At 37.9% G+C, this 27,470-nt stretch overlaps 2 protein-coding genes across 5 annotated transcripts in view; both read right to left on the bottom strand.

The window, feature by feature from the left end:
* The window catches only part of LOC105696020 (probable ATP-dependent RNA helicase DDX17), a 34,555-nt gene extending 14,737 nt beyond the window's left edge, over positions 1-19,818 (bottom strand). The window contains exons 1-6 of one of the 3 annotated variants that reach the window (XM_012418148.1): positions 19,631-19,818; positions 17,615-17,965; positions 16,123-16,776; positions 15,557-15,729; positions 14,554-14,613; positions 1,570-1,812 (exon numbers count right to left, since the gene is read on the bottom strand). In XM_012418148.1, the coding sequence (XP_012273571.1) occupies positions 1,570-1,812; positions 14,554-14,613; positions 15,557-15,729; positions 16,123-16,776; positions 17,615-17,965; positions 19,631-19,647 (1,498 nt within the window). In that variant the 5' untranslated portion in view covers positions 19,648-19,818. The remainder of the gene's footprint in view (positions 1-1,569; positions 1,813-14,553; positions 14,614-15,556; positions 15,730-16,122; positions 16,777-17,614; positions 17,966-19,630) is intronic. The other 2 variants (XM_012418149.1, XM_023433133.1) reach the window with 2 other exon arrangements.
* A 1,446-nt stretch (positions 19,819-21,264) lies between these two features.
* LOC105696026 (COP9 signalosome complex subunit 1) lies at positions 21,265-27,441 on the bottom strand. Of its 2 annotated transcripts, none has more exons than XM_012418161.1 (4): positions 27,253-27,441; positions 25,884-26,996; positions 25,535-25,669; positions 21,265-22,044 (listed from the first exon to the last, which is right to left on the bottom strand). In XM_012418161.1, the coding sequence occupies exons 1-4, from the start codon at positions 27,361-27,363 to the stop codon at positions 21,964-21,966; spliced, it is 1,440 nt and encodes a 479-aa protein (XP_012273584.1). In that variant the 5' UTR covers positions 27,364-27,441; the 3' UTR covers positions 21,265-21,963. The 2 variants fall into 2 exon arrangements, with proteins under 2 accessions (XP_012273584.1, XP_012273585.1); XM_012418162.2 differs by having other exon boundaries at positions 21,265-22,041.
* Positions 27,442-27,470: the final 29 nt, after the last annotated feature.

Below are 27,470 nucleotides of genomic sequence, written 5' to 3'. Positions count from 1 at the left end.
GTTAGGGAATCAATGATTTAACCGAGTTTGGTGGAACCGGGCATCAATAAAGATCGAAGCGGAACGACAAACAATTCAGAAATTCCCATAGAAGCCCAGAAACATCCGGACGTTGGATGCTCGAGAAATAGTATGTCAGCCGACAGATGGCGACGCTGTAATCATCTCTATGACTTTTAATTTTATGCCGATATACAGGGTGTAACAAAACTGGTAGTCAAGGTTTATACAACGCTATCCTCGTTGAAAAGGGAGTCGAAAAGTCCTGTACTATCTTTTCCTATAATAACTAATCGAATCCCAATCAATCAATCGTGTTCCCTGGCGGAATGCATGGCGGAGAGCACGCCGGTTAAGGCAGCGTTCGGTTGTCTACGGCGTAACAGCCTTAAGGTGAAGTGAAACACGTCGAGGAACTTGATCGACGTCGATAAAGAAGATTTTTCTAAATGCCTACATTGCCACGTTCGTTTTTATATTGACAGCTGTGTCGAATTATATTGGGTATTGTACCAAATGGCATACTCCACCTGTCCTTTTCGTACAATAATTATAAAGAAATTGAAGTAAAACTCAGAAATCCTCTGGATTCATGCTTTCTGGGGCCCCCCCTGCGCCATCTGTGATTTCCAGGTGAATTAAATTTTCACTCCAAGACCTCGTACTACCATCGTTTTAGCATAGAAGTGCATACAACACTTTTTTTGCCTTTATCCCGTTCAAATGCGAGTTTATCGATTACCAGAGTGTTCTAAATTGTCGTAAAATTGTCCTGACTCTCTCGATTCTCATATCAGAGCGCTCGATAATTGTATATTGATCGAAATATGAAAGCTCGACGCCATTTTGGTTCTGGTACGGGCTGAGTTAAAAAGTTTTTTTAAAAAATCCAAATTTTGAATGTGTCAGGACAATTCTTAGATGATCAGGAGTGACGTGTCAAAGTTTTGGTCAGTTTGGTCTAATGCCCTTAAAAAAAAGTGTTGTATTCGAATCGACTGATTTGAAGCAGGTTTCACTTCACCTTAACAGCGTCCTCTCCCCCATGCGTTCCATTGAGGAACACAATTCATTGGCTGTAAGTCAATTAGTTATTACAGGAAAATTATGCACCGTAGAAAAAAAAACAGTACAGGACTTTTCGACTCCTTTTTCAACAAGGATAGCGCTGTATAAACCGTGTCCAGCATTTCTGCTATCCTGTACATCCCGCCATTCCCTTCCTACCATATATGTGCCCATAATTATGAAAGTGATCTAAGTCAAAATTAAAACAAAAAATGAGTTTGTCAGTTATTTCACGAGATTATTATTTCAAACGAAATTAATTCAATGTAATTTCGAAACAAAAAATATATGACTTAGACCACTTTCATAATTATGGGCACATATGAGATGCCGTTGGCTGACACATGCGATCCCTTTTATCCCCAGTCCTGATTTGTTAGCCAACTTCGAAGCACCAAGCGTCAACACAGGATCTGGGCTTCTATGGGAGATATGAATTCTTTACCTACGATCTACAAGTTGTAACCGTAATACGATCTCGTGGACTAACGAATGACTAACCTCTGTGTCTTCCGTAGCCACCGCCTCGCCCGTCGGCTAGCTCAAGGAGCTTGGGGTTGATGACCTGGTTGGCCTCTTTAAGCACCTGGATGAGATCATTGGCCTTGTTCGAGTTGTTGGGCGTGAAGAAGGTGTACGCGGTGCCGGTCTTCTGACGACGTCCGGTGCGTCCTATTCGGTGAACGTAGTCCTCTGAACACGAGGGATAGTCAAAGTTGATAACGAACTTGACGTCTTCAACGTCTGAAAGGAATTGTCGAGAGTTAAGTGGAGTGTTGCTAAACGCCACGGTTCTTTGCGGCAATGGGTCGGTGGGTCCCGACGACAGTCTTGCATTCGGGAATGCGAAGGTGGCGCACCCTGCCTGTCGGACTGACTGAGCGTCGCAGTCAGAGGTGCTCTTTTGGTCACTGACCAGGCACTCTTTGGACTGGCCAGCTGCCAGACTCAAAGATGGACTTCGCCTGTGGCTGCACCGCGGCCAGTCATGCATGCGTCCTGGCTCATCGATGGCAAGCTTTCGAGCCTGAAAGTCATCGGTTCCTTTGCTTCGATGCCAGCCTCAACCCTTTACGCGAAACCTGTACACATCGTAGCCCATGGATAGCAACTTGGCAAGTTTAAGATGATACGAAAGGCGCTGAGAGATTTAATCAAGATCGATAAATTCAAACTCATCTATACCCTTTTTGGTGGTAACGTTATTTTGAATACTCAAGCGGTAATATAAGCTGGCGCGTCACGTTACCGACATTTATATTTATGCTGAACTCTTTTACAGTCTACGTTGATAATTATACAAATTAAAGCGTTCCATATGTCATTTCGGTAAAGTAACGATGAAGAGATCTATGTAAAACTGTTGAAATCCCGTGAACTCGTTATTCTAACAACTCTTTAGGACCAACGTCGCCATCTATGACGTTTAGCTGCAACTAAATTTTTGCTTTAAAAACACGCGTTAGCCACGGGACAAGCCAGCATTCTCTTGCAATCGTTGGCGAAAGTATTTACCATATTTTCTCATCTGACTCTATAATATTCCATATCTACGGTATTTTACATTGTTCGATCTAGGTCTTGAAACTCTTCATTTTCGATTCTAAGCCTCCAAGAAGCGTAAAACATAGAAAACGTGCACGGACCACGATATGTTGGTTCTAGTCCATAATAAGTAAATACATTTTTTACGAAACATGAAATTTCATGAGTTTCAGGACCTACTTTAGGGCCTCCATATTCACGTGGTAAAATTTGAAATTTGAAATAAATTTTTTACGAAAAATGATTTTTCACGAGTTTCAGGACCTACTTTAGAGTCTCCATATTCACGTGGTAAAATTTGAAACAAATCGGTACATCCAATTCGGAGAATACTTTTACCAACATTTTGACTTCTCAGATATATATAGGCTAACTCTTTCATATCACCTTAAGGTGACGTGAAAGGCGCCGAGGAATTTAATTGGTGTCGATAAAGAAGAATTCCAATATATCATCTAACTGACAGAGTATTTGAAACTAGGTGCCACGTTACCGACATTTATGTCTACATTGTCCGTTGCACTCTATATCGGAAATTACACGAAATTGCATACTCCATATGTTATTCCAGTAGAATGATTATGAAGAGATCGAAGTAAAATTCAAGAAATCCCCGGGATTCGTTATTTTCTATGGCCTCATCGACTGTGCCCCCATCTGCTGTATTAAACGGCAACTAATTTTTTGTTCCGATAGTAGCTACAGTTCTCGGGTTACCTACATCGTAACACCTTAAATTCCCGGATACACCTTTCCCCCCTATTTCCGGGTTCGAATGTATAACTTTCTGTGACCAAGATGTTAAGGGGTTATACCACTTTGAAATTTTCAAAAAATCAAAAAAAAATGTTTACGCGTTTATTCTTTAAACGCGTTTTTCTTAAAACTGCATTTTAAAAATCGGTGGGCACTCTAGCTCCGCCAATTTTCAATCGATCGTCTTGATTCTTTTCTTATTTTATTCGTGATATGTTTATCTAGCGAAAAACGTATAGTTTTTTTAATGTATTGACATTCGCGTTTTTTATGCAACATTAATTAACGAAATTTAGGGCAAAATACGTATCTTTCCTTTCAAATCGATGCCATTTTGTGAAAAATGCATATTTTTGAAAACGGCTACGTATTTCCCTAGCTTTTGGGCTACGGAAACTAATTCTTTTTCGTTCATTGTTCTAACTTAAACCTGGACTGAGTTATCGTGCCCACCGCACGATCATCGATTTTCGCAGGACTCCGGTAAATTGCCTTTCAAGCTTCCATTTTTGTAAATAAAAAAAATACAAAAAAAAACATTTTATTGTTTAATAGTAGTATAATACCTTACTGATCTTTAATTTGGATAAAAACGTTTTAATTCTTAACAAAAAAATTCTTGAAAAATCGTAATTTTTGGGTGGGTCAAAGTGGTGTAACCCCTTAAGTTGATTGAGCACAATATCTAACACTCTCAACTGTTACTTTAGAGCTTTCTACAAGTGCACAACGATAACAATACGTGACTTGGTTTTGGACTATGCTAAATACATGACAGCTTTTTTATCATGAGGTTATAGCATCTCTATAATTATGTATTAAAATTTAAGACGAATCGTTTCATCCATCTATTCAAAAGGTTTATCCGCGCAACTAACCATTCATGTCTGCCTTTCACATCACCTTAAAATGACTGCGTTCCTGCAAAGTATCGATATCAAAGTTGAGCCGGTACTTCGATTCCTTGTTTGTCTTGATTCACCGATAGCAAGTTGCTCATCCAAAATGAATTACCGTGCGCAACAATAATCTTGCATTAGCTCTTAAATTTCGTTCTGGGTACCTTTCTAGCATTTAAGATCGATACCCAGCATATTTAAATAACTTAATGGAACACCGGAGTGATGTGCTACAACTATGGTCCAGCGAATAAAGGGTTGACGCATCGGAGTCATCGCAGCTGATATTAACAATAAATTTGAAGAATGTAATTCCATTCATTTTGAAAACCACCAGGAATGGACCAGTGATTTAAAAAATGCCATCAAGCCACCTTATACATGGGATGTTACTTTTCAATCTGCATAGAAATGTTTCAGCATCGATGGAATGATATCGACTAATCCACTAAAGAATGCATTAATTAAATTTTCTTCCTTTTCTCTTTAATTGGCAATCCTGAATTTCTAATTCATGTACTTGATATTAATAGCAAGATATAAGAGTTATAAGAAAAGTATCTCCGTAAGCTTTGAAGCAGCGTAACGGATCACTGTACCGGGATACAGTAAAGAATCGCATTGAATAAGTACGTACATATTAAAAAAAAAATAAAATAAAAGAAGGAAAAATACAGCACAAAGACTTATTTCTTTAATGGATTTATATCAGAAACTTTGTTCATCCAAGCGACAGGTTGCAGTAGTGACTAAAGTCCACACAGTGAGTCCGGCCATTGACAGCCATCGACTGGTCTGAGCTACGGAAAGAAATAGTTTCGAATTATCTGGAAAAGACTGACTTCGAATGGTGGTACGCAGAGGTTCATTGTCAAATGCCCAGTTAGTATTTGCCAAGTCGAATTTACTATTCATTTATCCATCCTGTCCAAAGATTTGATATCTGGGTCCAAGTGACTAACGGCTACGAAAATTACACTCGAAGATGAAATTTTCAGGGGAAAAAAAGAGAAAAGAAAAATAATAAAAAAGAACAGATTTCTCTTATTCATACTTAATGCCTTAAAGAAACTAGATGAATCTCAGGCAATGTTCTTCATCCTTACATTTTCATGAAAACTCTAATAGAGTCAATTATTCTTAACACATTCGCGACCGCTGACGTGAATTCACGTCTTTTAAAGTTCTATTCCTGGTTGCCGCTGACGTGAATTCACGTCATTTTAAATTCTATTCCTGTCTGCCGCTGACGTCAATTCACGTCCATAACGATACACGATACAAGTTTGCGGCAACCAGTTTCAGAATTTCATTATTTTCGCCGGTGCTCAGTATTTGAAACGGAAAAAATTTGCCGGTCGCGAATATGTTAATCAACAAATGATCCTTCGAGTATAGACATCTATACATATATTTAATAGTAAAAAAAAAATAAATAGAAAAATATAGGAAAAATAGAAAAAATATATTCAGTATTTCATATCAATTCTGACAAGTACTTGTGAAACTGTAATGTCGGTAACCTCTTTTCTTCCTCTCTCTTCTTAGAACTCGGACATGAACCCACTTTTCTAATCAAGTCAGCACTACCTGATCGAAGACAGTCTCCTCTGGCGAGGCTTTGCGTTTCCTAGCACTAATTGGTTGACGTTACTTGAGAGCTTTTCTAAGTCGGATTGCAAATATTCGCTGGCCTTGAAAACGGCGAAAATCTGCAACTCATAAATCTCTCTTGAAATCATAAAATCATCGAAAACGTACATTAAGTACGTTAACCGTACATTAAAAAAAAGAAAAAAAAAGGAAAAGGCGCGACTCGGACAAGCTTTCGAGTAACGCCATCCGGTGACTGGAGCAAGAACTGCTTCAGCTTCTTTACTGAATCCAGCTGGATCGGTAAGTAGATTCCAGCAGCAACGAAGCAAAGCTGCATTGAGTCTCTTCGATGCAAATCCAAGACTCAATCCAGCTGGGCTTCGATTTTCTTCAACTGTTAGTAAGGGAAAAAGAAAGATATGGAAAAGAACGAAAGTCTGGAGATGATTTATAAAGAGGGAGTGAAGAAAATATTATCGAGAAGAGGGAGAGAGAAAGTGGGAATGTTTTCTGGTCTTGAAGTAACTTTCTCGACGTTGCGCCAACGATTGCAGCGACTTCAAACAAAGAGAACCTTGTGAGATTCCATTTTACCAATTCCATATAATTAAGGTGATGCGAAAGGCACTGAGAAACTTAATCGTTGTCGGTAAAGACAAGTAAATCTACCTGATGTACTATCTGAAATAGCGCGTCATGTTATCGACGGTTATATTTATGGCAGCTGTGTCGCACTACATTGAAAATTGTACGAAAGGAAGTACTCGAGATGAAATAAAGTCAAGAAATCCCCTAGATTCATCACTTTATAGATTCTGATCGACCGTAAGAGCCATCTGTTGCACTCAGTGGGAACTAACTTTTTGCTCCAATAACACTTACTGTGTGTTATTTACTCCATACACCTCAAATTCGCGAATGCCCTTCTTCGGCTTTTTTCGAGCCTACATTATCGACTATTGTTATGTTTTAAATCATTGAGAATTATTTTTGACACTTTCAATTGTTATTTTGGAGCTTTCTATAAATAAATAACGGTAAAATATGCATCTAAGATGCCAAGTTGATTCCGGTTTAAACTAAATAGAAACAATTTTCTTCGAAAAATGTAATTTTTAATGTCAGGAATAGTCTTAGCACCTCTATAATCAAGTGGCAAAATCTCAGGAAAAATCGGGTGACGCATCTTTAACAAAAATAAAAAAATAAAAAAAAGTGAATCCGCGGAAATTGGTCGTAACCAATTGGTAAAAACCACTTTTCAGATCGCCTTAAAGATGGAATCAACAGAACATTTTGCGGCTCAATGGCACTTGGCAGTAATTAAGTGTTATCATTTATTGGAAATGTGAAAGTTACGCCAAAATCAGGCAGCGATTCGATGGGAACAGGGTAGGATTACACAATATGGAAAGTTTTCAGATAATTGCTAGTTAAAAAATTATTTTCTAATCACTATCGCCGGGCGTAAATTAACTTTTTCTCAAGATACTTCGTATAAATAAATTTTTGTTGCATACGAGTTATGTAAAATTTGAGTTGTATCAATCGCCAGACAATTCTTACAATTAAGAAATAATTTTAGTATCATACCAAGAACCGTTTCCTCATTTCGTTCTCATAATTTTCTTGTTAATTTAAGCTAACCACCTATGTATCACCAAACGTATTACTAGGATCAATGTAACAGCAATAAGAATTGGAAATCACCGATTTTCGAAAAATTCTTTAAAAATAAATGATTTTCTCAGCCTAAATTCTTTTTTAATACAATTCACGAAGAACCGCCTTGAATCCGACCCTGTTCTCGAGGCTGAAAAATGAGGTGCTTGAATAATTGGTTAGTTAGTAGAGGAGAGGATAAAAGTGTCATGGATACTCTGAGGTTTCTAAAATGTGGAAAAAAAAAACAGGAAAGTTGTGAAAGAAATAATGTACGGGTGTATATTCATGGCTGAGTTGATACCATCATGAGTCGTCTATTCAATAAGGACTAATTTCGAGCGCAAAGTTACAGGTAAATGGTCCTTGTTGCAAAGACAATTTTCGAGCTCGATTCCCGAGTCAGGTTGGGTCAGAAACATTAACAGGCACCTTGAAATGAAAAAATGTTAAAAACTCGGCGAATTTCTATATAATGAAATGTATCGAAAACAAAAACTGATCCTGTTATTAAAAATTATATTATATAATATAGAGATAATGAAGAGAATCAGAAAAAAAAAATCAATTCTGTATTATATGGAATGACTTTATCGAAAATGTACGTAAAGGATATAGTGGGAAGCACTCTAGATGCCCAGAAGGCGCTTTTTACTCGACATAAAATTGCTTTTTCTAAGTCTAAAAGAGTCACAATTCGTTGTTTAATTTTCACACAATACAAGTATATTTGCGTTTCACACAAAGGGCCTTCAGTCATTTTGATGTAAAAATCACTTCCGATCGCGCGTATCTCGTGACGTCATACGGTAACAATTATGCGGAACGAATGGAATGATATACCGACCGTTGAATCGGAAAAATCGAAGCACAACGAAAAAAGACAACTCGAAGTGAAAAACCAGCAGACGGTAATCAGTTTCTCAGCCATGAAAATAATAGCATACACCCAGAAGCGACGAAAAAGTTGAACATCGGGAGTATAGTGAGGAGTAGTATAGGCGACAAGCGCGTCCCGTGATTGGTCGAAGCCATGGGTCGCTCTCCACCTGCTGCCATCTATGCGACGTGAAAATTCATCTAATTATTGTGACTAATTTAGGATTTAGAAAAGATAATGAAACAGTCGTCTATAAATATACCTCTATTGCAACTCTAGAGTATGAAAACAATGAAAACCGACGGATATACTGCAAGATCTCCCGTAGTCTATACTCCTCCTCACTATATTTCTCGATCACGGGCTTCTCCGAAGGTTCTGAGAATGCACAGACAACGAAGTCGGACATACAGACCAGGAATGGTTACCTCGAGTAGATCCTAGTCCGAAAGGCTTAAAAGTTCGAGGTATAGTTACCTCTGCAATTCGCAAAATGGCGCTTCAGTTATCATTGGAAACGTTTCCTCGAATATTTTCAACATCCTCGAATAGAGGAACGAAACACGAATGAAGGATATATGAAACATAGCGGGGTACACAGCAGACGCCCTGATCCATGTACTAACTGGATAGCTAATATCCTACAAAATGGCGTGACGTTTTGAAGCGATAAAAGCCCTCTCAACGAAGGTCATGGGCACATAAACTAATATCGTTGTATTTGCGCATACGTCAAAATAACGGGTCACTCAACCGTAGGTAGTATAAGAGGGATCAAATTAATTTACTGGACAAAAAAATCTCGTTTTATTAAAATACTTACGAGAAAAAAGATAAGCATTTTGTTTTAGTCGAAGCTTTCTTACAATATGCCCTGCGCACTATTTTATACGTAAATTACGTCTCTTCTGTCCTATATACCTTAAACGTTTGCCATCGCGAACTGACAGTTCAACATCTGTCATTGTCGCGATTGAGAGACGGTTCAAAACTTTTGCACATGCGCACACGTTACTTATTTAGTATTTAGTATCACTGCCCATATGTAGTCGGCGCTGGTGTGCCTTAAATTCGTCGAAGTCCTCTTTATATAGAACAAATAGGTATCAGCTATCCAGTTAGTATATAGATCAGCGAGCAGACGATACGAACGGCTGCTAATTGGTTCTCTAAAATTCCCAACGTGTGGCGCCATCTTGTAACAGAGAACGTAACTAGCGCTTTCCTTTCCGCGTGTGGGTGTCTTTCGCTTTATCAGGAACCATTTCTGCATGTACGTTCGATTTCACTGAACCAGGTGTACAGGGCGCTTCACGACGCGCGTCGAGTCCCGACATAACCTCACAAACATCGAAAATGAGCCTCTCTTGTCGTCAAATATGGACATTAACTTTCATAAACCCTTACAAAACTCATTAAGAAAACCGTCACACTAAGTCGTTTCATTATTCAGACAAAAAATTCTCGATGAACCCCATTAACACGTTTCCTGCTGCACAGAATTTCATTAACATTCTATGGCTCGCGTGCGCTTCACGTGTAAATTTCATTCTACACGATATATATTATTTGGCATCGGCATGAAATATTTTAAAATATTTTATGATAACTCTACACGAAGATGAAGTGAAATCCGCCTACAAATTTAATTGTTGCAGATAAAACCACATTCTTCTAATCTGACATACCATCCAAAACAGGGCCCCACATTACCGACGTTGATATTTATATTTATATATCTCCGTCGCACTACATTGACTATCATATGAAATGGCATAATTCATGTGTTATTTCGGTAGAACGATTGAAAAGATATCGGAGCAAAACTAAAAAAAGTCCCTTAGATTCATGATTTTAGACACTTTATTCGACCGCAGGGCCATAGTTTGCATTCAGTACCAACTAAATCTTGTCTCCGAGAGCTTGTGCATTACACGCGTTATCTTCATCTCAATGCAAGAGTTTTCAAGACATTTTTTTCTTGCCTTTATCGCATTCAAATGCTCGTTCCACGATTACCAGAGTGTTTCGAATCGTTGTATGAAGATCCTGACACTTTCGTTCTCATTACAGCCTTCAAAAATGATATAATGATAGAAACGTGGAAACACGATACCCATTTTAGTTCCGATCTAGTTAGAATAACATCTTTTTGTTTAAATACAAATTTTGAAAGTGGCCGAATATTTCTTAAGTGATCACGATTCATGTACTAAAGTGTCAGACAATTCGATGGAATATCCGTAAAAAGTTATTCCATTCGAACCGACTAGCTTTAAGCGGATTTCACTTCACCTCAACAGCGACAATACACGAAATTACCCACACAGAAGGTTCGGTACATGAAGCATGTGCGCCACGTGGCAGGAAACGCGTTAATTACCAAAATCAACAGCCACGACACCCCCCCACCAAAGTAGGCGTGGCGTGTTCTCCTCCGGGGGAGTGGTCTCGCTCCCCTCCCCCCGGGCCAGCCACGCCTTCGATGCAGCGAAACCACGCCCCGACTCCCCGCTCGTCACGATGCAACCGGTACACCGACTCACCCGTACACAAACAAGAGTACACACAAACATGGGTGTACAGCCATCTACAATAAACGCGCCCATGTGACCGCGTCACAGGGCACGCACGCAAAGTCCAGCAATGACCCGTGAAAAAATACGAGTCTCGAGATACGAGGATAAACACATGTAAATATCCAGGAGAATGCATATATGTATATAAGTATATATAGACATATATATATACACAGAAATGAACCGGGCGAGGGTGTGTGAGTGTCGGAAGAGCAACGTACGGGCAGGGCCTGGCTGATCGGGCCTCGCTCCGGGCCGCGGCGGCAGAGTGAGGGCCGCGTCCGGCAGCCTCAGAAACGTGCGCGGGGGAGTGTGGGTCTCTGGCATTGGGCCCGAGTCCCGCCCACTCCCTCCCTCCCGCTTGCCGCAGGGCCGAGGATCGCCATAGGGCCAGGAAAGGCCGGGGCCGCCGGGGCCGCCGGGGCCAGGCGTCGCCCTCTCGCCCTCTCGCTCACGGTTTCCCCCACCCCCTCCCTAGCTCGGTCTCGCTCGCTCGCACTCGCCCTCCCCTCTCTCTCTCTCTCTCTCTCTGTTTCTAGACCGGGGCCGCAGCTCGGTGCCCGCGGCCGGCTGGGCGGTGCGCTCCGATTGGACGCGGACGGTCGAGCGTGTCCCTCCTCCCTCTCTTTCTCTCTCTGTCTCGCACTCCGTTAGGGGCCCCGAGGGAACGCGGGCCTGCCGTCCCGCGGAAGAGCGGGGACCGCGCGCGGGGTCCAAGAGAGGAGGGTAGAAGAGAGGCACGGCGCAGCAGCAGCCAGCGCAGACAATGCAAACCAGGGCGGCCCTCGCCAAAGGGGGTCCGTCTTAGCTTCTTTAGCCATTTTGCTTTGCATTACCCGGCCTGGGGCTGCGCGCGCAATGTGCCTCTGCAATGCAAAAACAAACATCCAACCGCGTTAGCCTTCGTTGACCCCAGGGAACAGCTCTTGAGGCGTCGGGTTATGGGGCGAATTCTTTTACCGCTCTCCTTCCTCTTTTTTCTCTCTCCTTTCTCCGCTTTTTACGTTACGTCCTTTTTAACCTCTTGTCAAATCGAGTCTTGGTTTATACAGGATGGCGACGCCACTGGACACGGTCGCTGCGTGGAGGGCCAAGCATTAGTGTAGGCTTTGCGAGATTACTCTTTGAATTCTCGACTCTTTATTTCTCTAGGACATCGTTGATAAGCAAAGAGGAACATTCGATGCCTTATCTAATTGACTATAAAGAAGAATACCACTTTGATAGATATATTTATACGCCGTGGTGACTTCAATTACAGGCGATTTTACGCATTGAATTCAATGGCTGTTAAATGAGCCTGAAGTTGGTACAGGATCACTCGATGATACAAGTTAATACGAAAAAATGTTAAGTTTTGTTATCCCATAAATTTCTTATTAAACGTCGTACGAAAACTATTATAGTAATTTTTCAGCTGTTTAATTTACAATAATATGGTATAATGAAAACCACTGTTTAAAGAGCCGCTGTAATAAAAAAAAAACCACGCAACGACCGTACTTCCAGGACACTTACAGGTATATCAGGCAAAGCAAGTAAAATGGTTCTCGTGGGTTAGGTTATCGAATCAATTTTGTTACAAGATTAAAAAATTTCCGATGAATATTTCTCAGAATATTTTGTAAATATCGAAATGGCTGATACATATAATTTGCAAGCAAACAGCCATTGAAATAGAAGCAAGAGAAAAACTGCAAGTAAAATATAAATATAGATACAAAATAATCTTTGATACATTCAAAGATAGGACCATTTACTTTCATTTTGCCCATTTGTATAACTCGATATAAAAAAATGTATACTTTTATTTAATCTCTACTTTTTGAAACCACCCTGTATAAACAAGACTTGTAATATTTTTGATGCTACAAAGCCCTCGGTTCTTAATTAATATTTAATCAGGTAGCTCGTTTCGATAATTAATTAGATTATCCTTTTTACTCTCCCTTTTTAGTAAAATACAATTAGTTTTGAAAGTTTCAATTGCTCGAGACTTTTGCATTTTGAATCTTCCGTTGTGCCTTTTGATCTTCAAAGGAGATGAAAGGTTCTTACTGAAAGTCCAAAGAATTTAAAAATTTAATTCCTTCGAGATTAGTTTAATTATTTTGAATACAATTTAAAAATGATAAAACCCTATGAAAGGTCAGACAAATATAATTTATTGGATTGATCAAAGGCATTGAAAAAGTGCAAACGGTCATTTAAAATTATGAATTGCAATGAACCGAAAAATAAATAACAGAAAAGTATACGAAAAATAAAACCACATCATAGTCTCAAACATTGATTTCTGGTCAGAAAATATTTTTTGATAGAAAAAAAAAAAATAGTATCAAGAGATTCCACATATTTACATATAATAGTCTAAAAACATTTAATGAAAGTATTTATGACTTAACTTATAAATTCCATTATTAAGTCAATGTTCAGACAGATTCGACAAGATCATAAAGACCTAAAGGCACCACGAATGTTCAAAATTTGCCACAACTCGTGCAAATCGACTTCTCTCATATGTATATATATAAAAAAAAAGAAAAGAAAAAAATAAGCTACAATAAAAGATACGTTTACCAAAAATTAAAAACAATTCTCTATTAAACGATTATTGTGCGTGTCTCTCCTCAATATTTACCTTTCTTTCTCAAAAATTGCCCGACTATTTCCTCGTAAAGCTACCATCGAACGCCAAAGTGGAAACAAGAACAATTCTCAAGTACGAGATAAAAAAAAAAAGAGAAAGAAAGTACATAAAAATGAAAATGAAAAAACAAATCGAATACATTGAAGCAGATCATTACACAATATACATTCAACCTCTTAGCTAGGGCAGGACTTTCCGCGGAACTGCATCTCTATACACACGGTTCGACGCGGATTGCGCATAAATAATGTACAGTGGCGGACATGAATGCCTCCCCTGCAGATACGGCATCGCCTGTGCAAGATGGGAGGGCATTGATGTCTCCCAGTATACACTGTGGACATGAATGCCTCCCCTGCAGATACGGCATCGCCTGTGCAAGATGGGAGGGCATTGATGTCTCTCAGTGTACTACTACTTGTGTCCGATGACATGAGTGAGCCACTTTAGTGGCGTAACGTTCAAAGACATGATATCCACTAATATCCATGAAAGCCACTATAGTGGCGTACCGTTCAAAAATGATAATATATGCGAAAGCTCTATAGTGGCGTACCGTTAAAAAAAGATACCCTACACGAAAGCCACTATAGCGGCGTTTAGTAGCTAAGAGGTTAAATACGTGTACTTCGATTTTACACCCGTTCAATGCGCACAACCAAATCTCTGATGGAGTTTTCAGAAAACAGCAAAGCAAAAAAAAAAACAAGCGACTGACAAAACGACGAAATCATTTTTGCTTCCAACATTAGCATTGATTCAATGTCCTCGGAGAGCGCCTGTTACGGATCATCACGCCTTCGCGATGTATTTACAACAACGAACAAACGAGCTACTTTTGCACGTATATCTAAATATATCTATGTATATAAACATACAGGGAAAAAAAAAACATTAAACAAAAGGTTGCTAACTCACCGAGGCCGCGCGCCGCTACATCCGTTGCTACAAGAATAGGCGCTTTACCAGACCGGAAGTCTGAAAGTAAACATTGATCGTTAAGTCACTTCCACACATCATTATACAATGCAACTTATTAACGCATTGTTTCGCTTGTCGCCGACAAAAATTGGAATGATTCATTCGGCAGTTCTCTAAGATACAGATATTTTCACGATTTTAACCTACGACCTATTTTAACTTAAGATAATCATCAACAATCTTATAAAATAAAGAAATTAACGAATATAGAAGTTCATGCACTTTATAATGTCTATTTGTTAGGATATAAGTACTTATACAGGATGACGGAAAAGTCACCATTATAAAAATTAAATAATTATTTATGATCTATTTTATTTCTTTCTGTCAAAGATATTCAATATATATTTGGAACATTTACCGTGAAAAAGTGGACGACTGAGTAAAGAGTTTAATTAAAGTAAAGCTTAATTTTATTTTAAAACAATCATTGTACTTTTCTTAGATAAAGAGTACATTGCCGTCATTTTAATGTCAGAAATATTCCTCGGGACCATCAAAAGTGTTATTTAACATTTTCTCTTTCTCATATAATTCCTGTCATTATTTGACATTCTGACATTATGAATTCTATTATTAAAATGTCTGCGACATAAATTCTGCCTACATAACATGAAATGTTTGTTTTCAAAACAAAATTGAACAATGTTTGCTCTTTGCTAAGAGGTGTACTTCTCCATGGTAAATCTCCTAAATATTTATTAAATATCCCTGACAGAAAGAAATAAAATAGAGTTTAAATAAAAGTTATTTAATTTTAAAAATGGTTAGTGACTCTCACACTATCTTGCACTTATAAGATCATGTTTCAAGGAGTTTCTTTACAATAAAACCACATTGCATTGTTTTGAAAGAGCTCCAATCTTACATAATCTTGTAGAAGATAGGAGAGCAAAAACGTTAATTAATTAATAGAGGAATTTATTTATAAATTGTCTACCTTGTAAGACCCAATCTCTTTCCTGTTGCGTCTTATCTCCGTGGATGCAAACAGCAGGCCAGCCATCCCTTTTCATCTTCCTTGTTATTTCGTCAACTCGTCGCTTCGTCTCGATGAACACTATAGTCTTATTCTCCTTTTCTGCCATGATTTCCTTTAGGAGAGTGCTTAATCTAAGAAGAAATTGCAAGAAGCATTAGTTTACAAATTAAAAAGTTAGACGTGACGATGATGCTATAAAAGATGAACAATAAATAATCAATAGTAAAAGACATTGAAGCTTAGAACTATACGCTTTACTTTCACTCAGAAAATAAAAATAGAACTTTACCAAACAAATGACTGGAAATACATAAAATATTTCAGCAATTGAGTCTCGCTTATCCAACACAATGATATGAAAAAAAAAAATACTTACAGAATATTAACTGAGATTAAACATAACATTAAATCTTTTACATATTTAACCAGAAAGCTTGTTATTTAGTGAGTTAATAATGCAGCATGTATACAAAACACTTTATCTTGGAAATATGAAGACATTTAAAAACCAAATGACAACATACTTAGACTCCTTTTCGTAATCTTGACAGACGTCAATGATCTGTAGAATATTGTGATTGGCTGCGAGCTGCAACGACCCAACGTTGATCTGAGCATAATCCTTAAGGAAGTCTTCGGCCAGATTCTTCACCTCCTTTGGCCAAGTGGCGGACCACATGAGGGTCTGTCGGTCAGGTCTGATTTGTTCGATAATCTTTCTTATTTGTGGTTCGAATCCCATGTCCAACATCCTGTCGGCCTCGTCCAGCACCAAGTAGGTACATCTCTTCAGGTTAGTTCGCCCAGATTCAAGAAAGTCTAGGAGCCTGCCAGGAGTAGCGATGACAATCTCCACTCCACCATCCAAGTCCCTCGCTTGTGAACCCTTAGGAGCCCCTCCGTAGAGACAAGTGTTCCTAATGCCTGAAGAGTGTCCAAAGTCATCGGCTACTTGTTGGATTTGCTGTGCAAGCTCCCTTGTCGGTGCCAAAACCAGAGCCACCGGTCCATCCTTTCGACCGAGCTTTGGTTGGCTGTTGATGTGAACAATGGCTGGCAGGATGTACGATAAGGTCTTGCCAGAACCTGTAGAAGCTATTCCCACCATGTCGCGTCCACTTAATGCTATGGGCCACCCTTGTGCTTGTATCGAAGTAGGTTCCTTGAAACCTAATCTCCTGTAATACAAGAAATTGTTTAGTTTTCCTCCAGTAGTGAGCTTCCTTGTTGTTAAAGTAATGCGAATGTAGTTTCAGAGACATTAAATTATTTCTAAAACTTTTTTTCAAAATCGGTGTACTGAATCGTTTGAAACTTCACCAGAGGAATGTGCGGACCCTAAGGAAGGTCTTATAACCGATGATTTGAATTTTTAAACAAAATTTTGTTATTTATTCCAGAGGAGAACTATGAAGAGATAGCGCTGTGAACAAACATTGTTGATGTTTGCACCTTTTAAAAGCTTAGAATCGAGAATGAAAACTTTCAGGATCTAGACATAATAATTTAGAATGCAATTGAACATTACTGATTCATGTGGGAAATATCAGGATTTTCTAAATGCGGGCAGTAAAATTCTCGGTTATTCTGTAAGCAAGACATGCTCCAAAAGTGCTCTTAGACCCATAATTTCCGAAATGGCATTATCACTGAAAAGGGTAAAGACCAGAAATAGTTTCCGATAATGCATCAATTAGATGAATTTTCTTTACTGACGTCGATTCAATTTCTCAATGCCGTTCATATTACCTTAATATCATGAAAAATGAGCACAGCATAACAATTATAACGCAGAAAGCATTTTAAAATACAAGTACTTCTTATGCTTGCATTATTTTTCAAATACTGATTTGCTCAGATTATCAGTTTACAGAGTAGAAAGACGTGAAGAAAATTTACTATTAATTTTGCCATGTAATTAACACCAAAGAAATCAACTGTATTATTAGAAATGTATCAATACTATATTTAAATTCAGGATGAATCCAGTAAAAGTCTAAAGGCTAATGTACGTACTTAATTTCCTTTAGTACATAATCTGGGAATCCTGCTTCTTCAAATGTGAAGACAGGATTAGGGATGCCTTTTCCCCTCAACGTGATCTCTTTATCGCATCGATACTGTTCGACGGCTCTTGGGTCTCGGTTCTGTACAGCTTCATGTGGCACATAGAAGTCCTTCTTAAAAGGCTCGAGTCTGCTGAGGTCCCAACGAGGTTTTCTCAGGTTTGCGCCTGGCTGTCCTCGGCCTCCACGGTTGTTTCCGCGGTCTCTTCCACCGCCACCACCCCATCCTCTTCTGTCACGTGGAGATCGACTACGGGAACGGCTCCGGGATCTCCTCCTCCTGTCCCTGTCCCTGCTGCGACTAGTATTATTTGTCTTCTGTTACTTAGCAAAGTTTGACAGAATACTATCGATAAAGCCAAGACAAAATATGATGCCCCAATGCATGAACAATAAATTAATAATAGCTCAAAGTAAAAGTTACAAAATGATAACCATCGTTTTAATACAAAATGTATTTATAGAGATTTAAATGACAGATATCTTCATCAATAAAACATACAGATTTGTTTTACAAATTGTTCTCAGCTAGGATACTTCTAAATGTAACGAAGAACAATTTATTTACTTAGAAGTTTGGTTAGGCCTAATATTTGTTTAAACCTATTAATCAGGCATGGCGTATTAACTTATTACAACAGTATGCGTTTGCAATCTAATACCCTAGTTAATAGGTAAATTTCTTAGCGCTAGAAATAAATCAATGATACTAGATTGAAAGTGTTATAAAGCAGTACTGATGTAACCGCAAAATTGTATCACTTAAATTTGTTCTCTTATAAAAGTGAAAATCAAGCATTTCGCAAAAAAGATATATAAGAGTGTATAATGCAATAAGTGCAAAATAATTATTTCGAATGAGTGTATGTACCCCTATCTAAAAACCAATATTAAATTTGAATCTGTTACATTATTCCTTGGGTAATTCTTTATAAAGAAAAATTTAACACAAGCACTAGTTTAAGCAAAAAAAATTAAGAATATGGAAGGATATAAAAAGTAAAAAAAAAATTGTAATGTAGCCAACTGCTTTATGTCACAAATATTAAATATGTTTAATGAAATTAGTATCATATAAAATATATTATCGTCGATATCATTACATTCAAGTAATACATTTTTTAAATGACATATCAAATACTAATATTTTCAAGAGATTGTTTATGGAGTGTCAAAGTATTCTTAAACTCACTCCTGAATAAATAGTTGATGCAGATGCTTTGCAAATGACATTTTATCTCTCCAAACCTCGCTTTCAAATCAATTACATTGTAAAATTCGAGCAACGTACTCTTTTCTAAGTCTCATAAAAAACGTTTAATATTGCCAAACGTATCATTTCGTACACGTACTATATAAATAAGTATATAACATGTATAATGAATTTTATCGTATCAACAAAGCATTACTCCTATCGCCATGATTTATACCATAGAATTGCAAGATTCCACTCTTTTACAAGACTCACAAATCACTGCAAGGTAAAAGTACTTTAAGAATACATTAAAAAAAATAAGTATGTAGAACCCCTTGAAAGGATTACTTCATCAGACACATGTTCATGATCCTGTGCTCAAAAGTTAACATTAAAAGTTTCTAGATATCCATCACCGCTGAGTACACTAATTAGTAGCTGTAACAAAGTATAATCCAGATAAACTCGCTCCGCGAAATACCGATTCGTTCCTCGGCGTGAGCTCTTCGCAAATGGCGTTGCGGTTCTCGGCGTTTCGCGCATCGGTCGCAAAAAGGAGAAGCGAGATATAGGTTATGAAACGGCCACGGCGCGTCCTATCGATCCTGCGCTCGACATGCTCGGAAAGAATTGCAAGGAATTCGTTGAGGAGAGCGATCGCAACGCGAAGCGGCGAGAGTGAAGCCTCCGATCCGGCGAGAAACGGGCGCTGGTCGTGAAGACGTCTTCGCGAGACATCGGGAACCACTGCAAGAATCGACGGTCACTCACCTCCTGTAACGGCCCATCTTTCGCGTTTCTGGTGGATCTCCTTTCTCTCGTGAACGTCCAACGGCTAAGAAGACTGGAATTCTTGACTGGCGGGAAACGACCTTTCACATGAGGAAACTCTGGGGCGAACTGCTCCGAGAGAGTGACGCAAATGGAAGCGGGATACGACGGGTCGCGACGGCCGCACCGAAGAGCGCCGCTAACATGGCGCTCGTAATGGTGGACGCCCACGCAAGATGGCGCGCACGACTTATTTCCGCCGTTTGAACGACTGGCGGGAAAAATGATTCGTTAACTCGTTAACTCCCTCATCAACCTTCTTAAACGGAGTGCATTTCTGTGTATACAGAAAAAATCAGTGCGTAGCCGCCATGCGTGTTGGAAATAAAATGTCTAAGTTAATTAATATTAATTATTCTTTCACGAAATGTCCTTGCGCCTTCGATGCCGATTGTTTCAGTCATAACAATATCAAGACACCAAAATTACAAGTAATAATTAACTGTGACAAAAATAATGAAAACTTTTATGCAGGTTTAGTCAACCTTAACATAGAAAAATAAATGTAAACAATAATTTACTATAAAAAAAAATTGGGACGAAATACTAATAACAATATGCGGTAAATTTAATGCCACTTTTGCCAAGCTTAAACGTACAGCCACTGATTGACTTCTTAGACGTTAAATTGAAATCAGATAATAATAACAAAAACGTTTGCTCAACTTGTACCAATACTAGCACCCAAAGATGAATGCAATTAGTAATTAATCGTAAAAAAGTATAATATAAAAAGAAAATTTGTATTATATTACGCATGTAAAATGAAACGAATGATATGTACAGTAGATTTTAAGGATTTGAAAAATTTTAAAACACTGTAATGTAATTTAAATAAATCTTTGTAATGACTACAATCTTAATCCTCTATCCATTTAATTATAGTACTATTTTCTTTTCTACATATTCGCTGGAAAAAATTTCACTTTCAACGTGCGCAGCAGCTATGCACCATTTTTTATTTTAATTTTTCAAATCCATAAAATCTGTTATACGAAACCAATCATTCATCATCGTGAACTAAAATTATTTGTTTTATCCAGCGTTTGTTACAATGTATATACAAAATATATACATAAGATTGTAACGAAGAGAGAGAAATTATTATTAATTGTTGAAAATGAAATGTAAAATGTTACAAATGTATGTAGTATTACTCGTTGGTACCCATTGTCATAATTTAAAAGAGAAAGAACTAGTTTATAGTAATTAAAATACGATACATAAATTGTTTTTTTGAGTACGATTGTATAATAAATTCACTCGTCCAAAACATGTCAGCCTAATTTAACTGATAGTTTAAAAGAAGATAACGTCCGTCCCTCCCTAGTCGTCCTGACTCATTGCCAGTATCTAGCGTTTCACTTTTTCGTTTCATGTAAATAGCCCAAGCAACAAACTCTTACTACTGTGGCTGAAGGAGTTTCACTTCAAAAGAAAATAAATAATTCACTTTTCGACATGTTCCGCTTTTTTAACGTACAAACTTACACTACCGTGGTATAAGGTATTCCATTTCAATAATGAGTTCTGGATAAATAATTAGATAAATAGAGCGAATAAAAGAAAACAAATTAATGTTTTTCTTATATTTATAAGACAGTTGAGTTTAACATTAATTTCTCTGAAAAGACAATTCTTACAAATGGGTAACAAATGATTTTTAAGACTTTTCTATAAATTACAATCTTAAGTATTGTCTGAAACAATTATGCTTTGAAACGCGTCTGGGGTGAAAGGTCCGCTAGCAATGTGAAAGGGAGAATGTGAAAGGAAGTCAGAAAATTTGATTGTCCTTGAAAATATAACTTCTTGTGATAATGTTTCTAATAACATTTCCGTATAACTACGAATCTCGAATTTTAATTGACTTATATATAACAAACAAGACAAAGAAAGAAAACGCTCCAGCTAGAGAAATACCTGCCTCTTGCCTTCGGGAGCCAGTTGCATTGATTTCGCTTATAAACTAATAACTTATAATAATAAAGATATACTGGCAATTTCTAATCTTCGTCGAAAAGACAGCAGCTCTTCCGGTAGGTCATTAAATGTCAGGCTTTATTATCGCAACGCGAGAGGAGTATCTTATATATGTACAATACGTATACAAAGTAAGAAAAGGAGAGAAAGAAAATTGTGATTGCTGTTAACGACGAAACATATTGGCGACGAACGATTTGAGGATGTAATGTTCACACTTGACAGATCCACTGGCTTACGCAGGCATTCGATCGCAGAGAACAAATGCGATGAACGTTTCGATGAATATTTCAGTTTCTCGGTGCAAGGCTGCTGTTACCAGGTGCCACGGACATCTCCCCTCCTTGCGTATTGTCCCTCTGGAGACTCTGCTAAACAAAGAACAGTTAATATTTAATTTTATATTCTAACCTCTCAAGATTTACCCTGCTATGATCTCTCCTGTATTCCATATTGTTTTTTAAGCAAACTGTATTTCTATCACTAACAAAACCGTCCAGATAGTTAGCTATTTTTCCCGAAATTAATGAATTAATTCATGTATGTCTTAACCTTCAAACGTAAATTGAGTCATTATTACCCTACGTCATCACATGACAAATGTATAAAAAAAATTATAAATGGCTTTCTTTAAAAAACGGATTCACATATCTTTTTCCGACAATTAATAATCGCAACTATCAACGTGAGAATATGGTAAAGTGCCAGATTGCATGTACAAAGTACAGATGTATACGATGTAACGATGATAAGATATAACCGATTAAGGTGAAGTGAAACACGTCGAGGAACTTGATCGACGCCGATAAAGAAGATTTTTCTAAATGCCTACATTGCCGACGTTCGTTTTTATATCGACAGCTGTGTCGAATTATATTGGATATTGTACCAAATGACATACTCCACCTGTCGTTTTCGTACAATAATTATAAAGAAATTGAATATAACTCCAGAAATCCTCTGGATTCATGCTTTCTGGGGCCCAAATTGACTGCAAAGGGACACCCTGCGCCATCTGTGATTTCTATGTCAATTAAATTTTCACTCAGACCTCGTATTACCATCGTTTTGGCATAGAAGCGCATCCAACACTTTTTTTGCCTTCATCCCGTTCAAATGCGAGTTTATCAATTACCAGAGTGTTCTAAATTGTCGTAAAATTGTCCTGACCCTTTCGTTTCTCATATCAGAGCCTTCGATAATTGTATATTGATTGAAATGTGAGAGCTCGACGCCATTTTGGTTCTGGTCTGGGCTAAGTTAAAAAATTTTATGCAAAAATCTAAATTTTAAATGTGTCAGGACAATTTTTAGATGATCAGGAGTGATGTGTTAAAGTTTCGGACAGTTTGGTCTAATACCCTTAAAAAAAAGTGTTGTATTCGAATCGACTGATTTGAAAGGGGTTTCACTTCACCTTAACACGTTCCCTGCCGCGTGGGGCGTATACGCCTCACGGTCTATTTACGACAGTGTACTCGTCATTTGTTTCAGCACTGAACGTGTTAAATTAAAATAACCCAATTTCCATTTAAGGGAGAATGGTGCTCGGCAAACGTCAAGTTGACCGTGCTGGCACGTAACGGCAAACAGTGGAATAACTCGTGACGTTATAAGTGCCATTCCTATGCCGTGTTGTAGCAATCGCGGTCACAATTATGACGTCATGGGACTATGCTCCAATATTGCCGAGCGTTAGTCATCGAACGTCGGGACCCAATAAAAATCTCATAGTTCTCGTCAGGAAATAAAGATTTATTATGAAGAAAGTCAATATAAAAGGTATCTATTATACCACACACCGAAAGAACTCGACATTTACAAGATTCGGGGAGTTTATGCATTGCATCTAATGGGAAATTCTATAATGACTATAGCAAAGTCACGAAGTACACTAGAGTTCGTAGCGGAAGTTCGTCGAAGTTTTATGCAAGGGAAATTTCCTTATTCATAACTTTACATGTTCCCACAAACAATATCGAATTTAACTACTTAAGCTGAAGTGAAACCCCACTTAAGATGATATGAAAGACGCTGAGAAATTTAATCGACGTCGATAAATTAAAATTCATCTAGTCTCTTTTTGGTGGAAACGTCACTTTGAATACTCAAATGGTAACAAGCTGGCGCGCCACGTTACCGACATTTATATTTATGTTTAAATCTGGTACACTATACGTTGAGTATTATACGAGATGAAGCATTCCATATATTATTTCAGTAAAGTAATGATAAAGAGATCGATGTGAAACTAGAAATCCCGTGGATTCATGATTTTTGCTACTTTAATGAACCAATGATGCCATCTGTGATACTGGCTGCAATTAAATTGTTTATCTAAAAACACGTGTTGGCCACGGGACAAGCCAGCATTCTCTTGCAATCGTTGGTGAAAGTATTTTCCATATTTTTCCATCTGACTCTGTGATATTACATTTCTCCGGTATTCTAAATTGTTCGAGCTAGGTCCTGCAACTCTTCATTTTCGTTTCTAAACCTCCCAGAAGCGTAAAACATCGAAAATGTGCACAGACCACGCCTTGTTGGTTCTAGTCCATGATAAATAAATACATTTTTTATAAGAAATGAAATTTCATGAGTTTCAGGACTTACTTTGGGGCCTCCATATTCACGTGATAAAATATGAAACGAATCGGTACCCTCAATTCGAAGAATACTTTCACGAACGATTTGACCTTTTATATATATATAGGCTGACTCTTTCATATCACCTTAAATCCGTCGACTCGAATAAGACATTTTTTTAAAGGGTATTGGACAGAATTGTCTGAAACTTTGACACGTGATTTGCAAGCACCTAAGAATTATCTTTACATTTTCAAAGTTTAGATTTTCTAAACAAAATTTGTTTACTTGGCCTAAACCAGAACCAAAATGGCGTCGAGATCTCAAATTTCGATCAAAATACAATTATTAAGGGCTTCGACATGAGAAACGAAAGTGCCAGGACAATTGTACAACAATTTAAAACACTTTAGTAATTGTGAAACTCGCATTTGAACGAGATAAAGGCAAAAAAGCGTCTTATGCGCTTTTATGCTAAAGCGATGGTAACACGAGGTCTCGGAGAGAAAATTTAGTTGGCACTGAAATCACAAATGACGCAGGGAGGTACTCTCCTGTTAATTACGGCATCAAAAACCATGAATCCAGGAGATTTCTAGAGTATAACTTCGATTTCTTTATATTCATTGTGCAAAAATGACATATTGGGTATGTCATTTAGTACAATAACGAATATAATTCGACACAGCTGTCGATATAAAAAAGAACGTCGGTAACGTAGGTATTTAGAAAAATCTTTTTCATCGACGTTGATCAAATTTCTTGACGTATTTCACTTCACCTTAACAGCAATTCCCAGTGATACAGTATGAAATTAATAAGTGTACCATGTTCCCTGTATAGCCCTTTTGTGATTCTCGTTAGTGATTCTGTTTAATAGCAATTGCACAGTCCATGTTGGACCATCATGACAGATGCGTAGGTTGACAGTACAGATTTTTACTAATTTATATTTTTTTTGTGAGAAATAAATAAAAATGTGGGCTTTGCAGGGAAAATTATATTTTTGGAAAGATATGCTTTCATGCTTTCAAGTTATTCAAAGTACATTCTGTACAATTTTTTTTTTTTTTGGGTACGAAATTTTCCTCTTTCTAGCTCTCATAGGTGGTATATCAGAAAAACGATATACTATTCCCCCTTAGAGGTGAATATTTTTGCATTATGAAAATTATGCACCTCGATGAATCATTATATACACGCGGATCAGATTAGATCATCTTAATGTTTCTCTTATTCATTAGAAATATTATTGCAAAATTGTTTTTTTGTTACCTTTACGTAGATTTTATGCTTTAGCATTGCAGCTCTCAGAATCAACATGCAAGTTTGCCTCTGATATTCTTTGCCAAAACTTATAGACTTCTCAAAAGTCGTGCTGCGCTGATCAACATCTTTGGCGTAAAGAATCTGTCAAATTATATAATTCGATTAATATCTAAACTATAAAGAATTATATTTATACCATAATGTATACCTTAAGATACAAATCTTATAAAATCTATAAATAATGTGAAAGCTTTATAATATTGGAAATTACTGTCTTATAAAATTCTAAAAACTTTAAATATCCTAATGTATCAGATTCTTTATTATATAATGAACGAGACTGAAACAGTCGTACCTTGTTATGTGAATCAATTCGTGCTTGAATTTGCCCATCAAGAATTAACTGCATAAGTTCATCCTCTAATGCTGAGACCGTTCTATTAAAAGCTGTAGCCATTCTTCTCATGTCTGCACTCAAATATGGACTAAAGTATTGTATAAGAGCTCGGTTCCTAATTTCCGTGTAAAGTACATTAACATGTGGCGCTATATACATATCTAAAAGGATATTATCCTTGATTTCGTCGAGGAGTTTTAAACAAGCCGCATATTTAGACTCATAGAAGTTAAAGATAATGTCCCTGAGCTGAGGCTCCAATTCGAGGAACAATTTAAAGGAGCTGTTGAAGATAATATACTTCTGTAGTTCATTGCGATCAAACGTGGCTAAAGCACACAGTCCACCGTAAACAGCCACATTACCAGGGGAAAAGAGTTCTGGAAAATCGCAGTGATCGAGCGAGGCCTGCAGAAAAAGACGCGCGGCCATCTTATATTTCTTTATGGCAAGTTCGGCAAGGCCACCCGCAACCTTCAACTTAGTGATGATCGATTGATTATTCTCTTTCCCATGCATGCCTGCGAAATCAGGTGTGATCTCGGCTTTGTTCACATAGCAAAGAACATGTGACCAATTCTGGAGGTAGACGGAAACCTTGATAACATTAAGACACATATTGACCAGATGCTTTCCACTTGTGCAATAGTCACGAGCTCTCGAATAACACCTCAATGCATTGCCCAGATCGCCACAGTGTAAATAGTGATCCCCTAGATCGTCATTGCCACGCCTGATGCTCTCCTTGATCGAGTTACTCTTGTAATTCTTCAAGTCGGTATCGAACTTTTCGAGTTTGAGGGCTGCTTTCTTTGAACGTGATTCCACCCACATTTGATCAAGCACAGGGATATCTTGCGACTGTGCTATATCTGGTAGTCCAGATGTGCTGACAGCGTGCATCAACTTTTTATGCAGCTTCTGATAAAGTGAAACATTATACGTTGTCATCACATACGCAATAGCCATTTTGAGTGCCTCAATCCGTAGAGCTGGGCAATGGTCAGCAATATAGATCAGTCGGTAAAGTTTCGCCAGTCCAGTGTAACTATTAGCATAGACTTCCAAGTCCTAGAATACAGCAACATGTCATTGTATAACACTACATATAGATACACTTTCCTTTATATCCATACATATACATTTCTGAGCATGTATGTATAGACATATATATATGTAAAACGAGATATTTATGACACCAAATGTGCTCGAACAATGGAAATAATTCCGAGAACGGCGCTTCGGGCACTTTATTTAGGTTGTTAAGTATGAAATGTGACGTTAAATACAACGAAGTTGAAGGTTAGGTTAGGAAAATAATACATACAAAAGTCGGATTTTCCACTATGTAGGGCTCTTCCTCGGTATTGTCATTGTCCTCGGCGGGCGCGTCCACTTGCATTGGCTCGATCGCATTTTGGTTCGAAAGCGATAACATTATTTTAGAATGCCGAACCCGAACGGGACATAGGCACCGCGCATCTCCAATAGACGGCACACCTCTAGCGCTCCTCGCGGTATGTATCATCAACTGCGTGGACTCGA

This window comes from Orussus abietinus, unplaced genomic scaffold, assembly GCF_000612105.2.
Source record: "Orussus abietinus isolate OABI.00-Male unplaced genomic scaffold, Oabi_2.0 scaffold394, whole genome shotgun sequence".
NCBI lineage: Eukaryota > Metazoa > Arthropoda > Insecta > Hymenoptera > Orussidae > Orussus > Orussus abietinus.
This window is presented reverse-complemented; position numbering and strand designations above follow the sequence as displayed.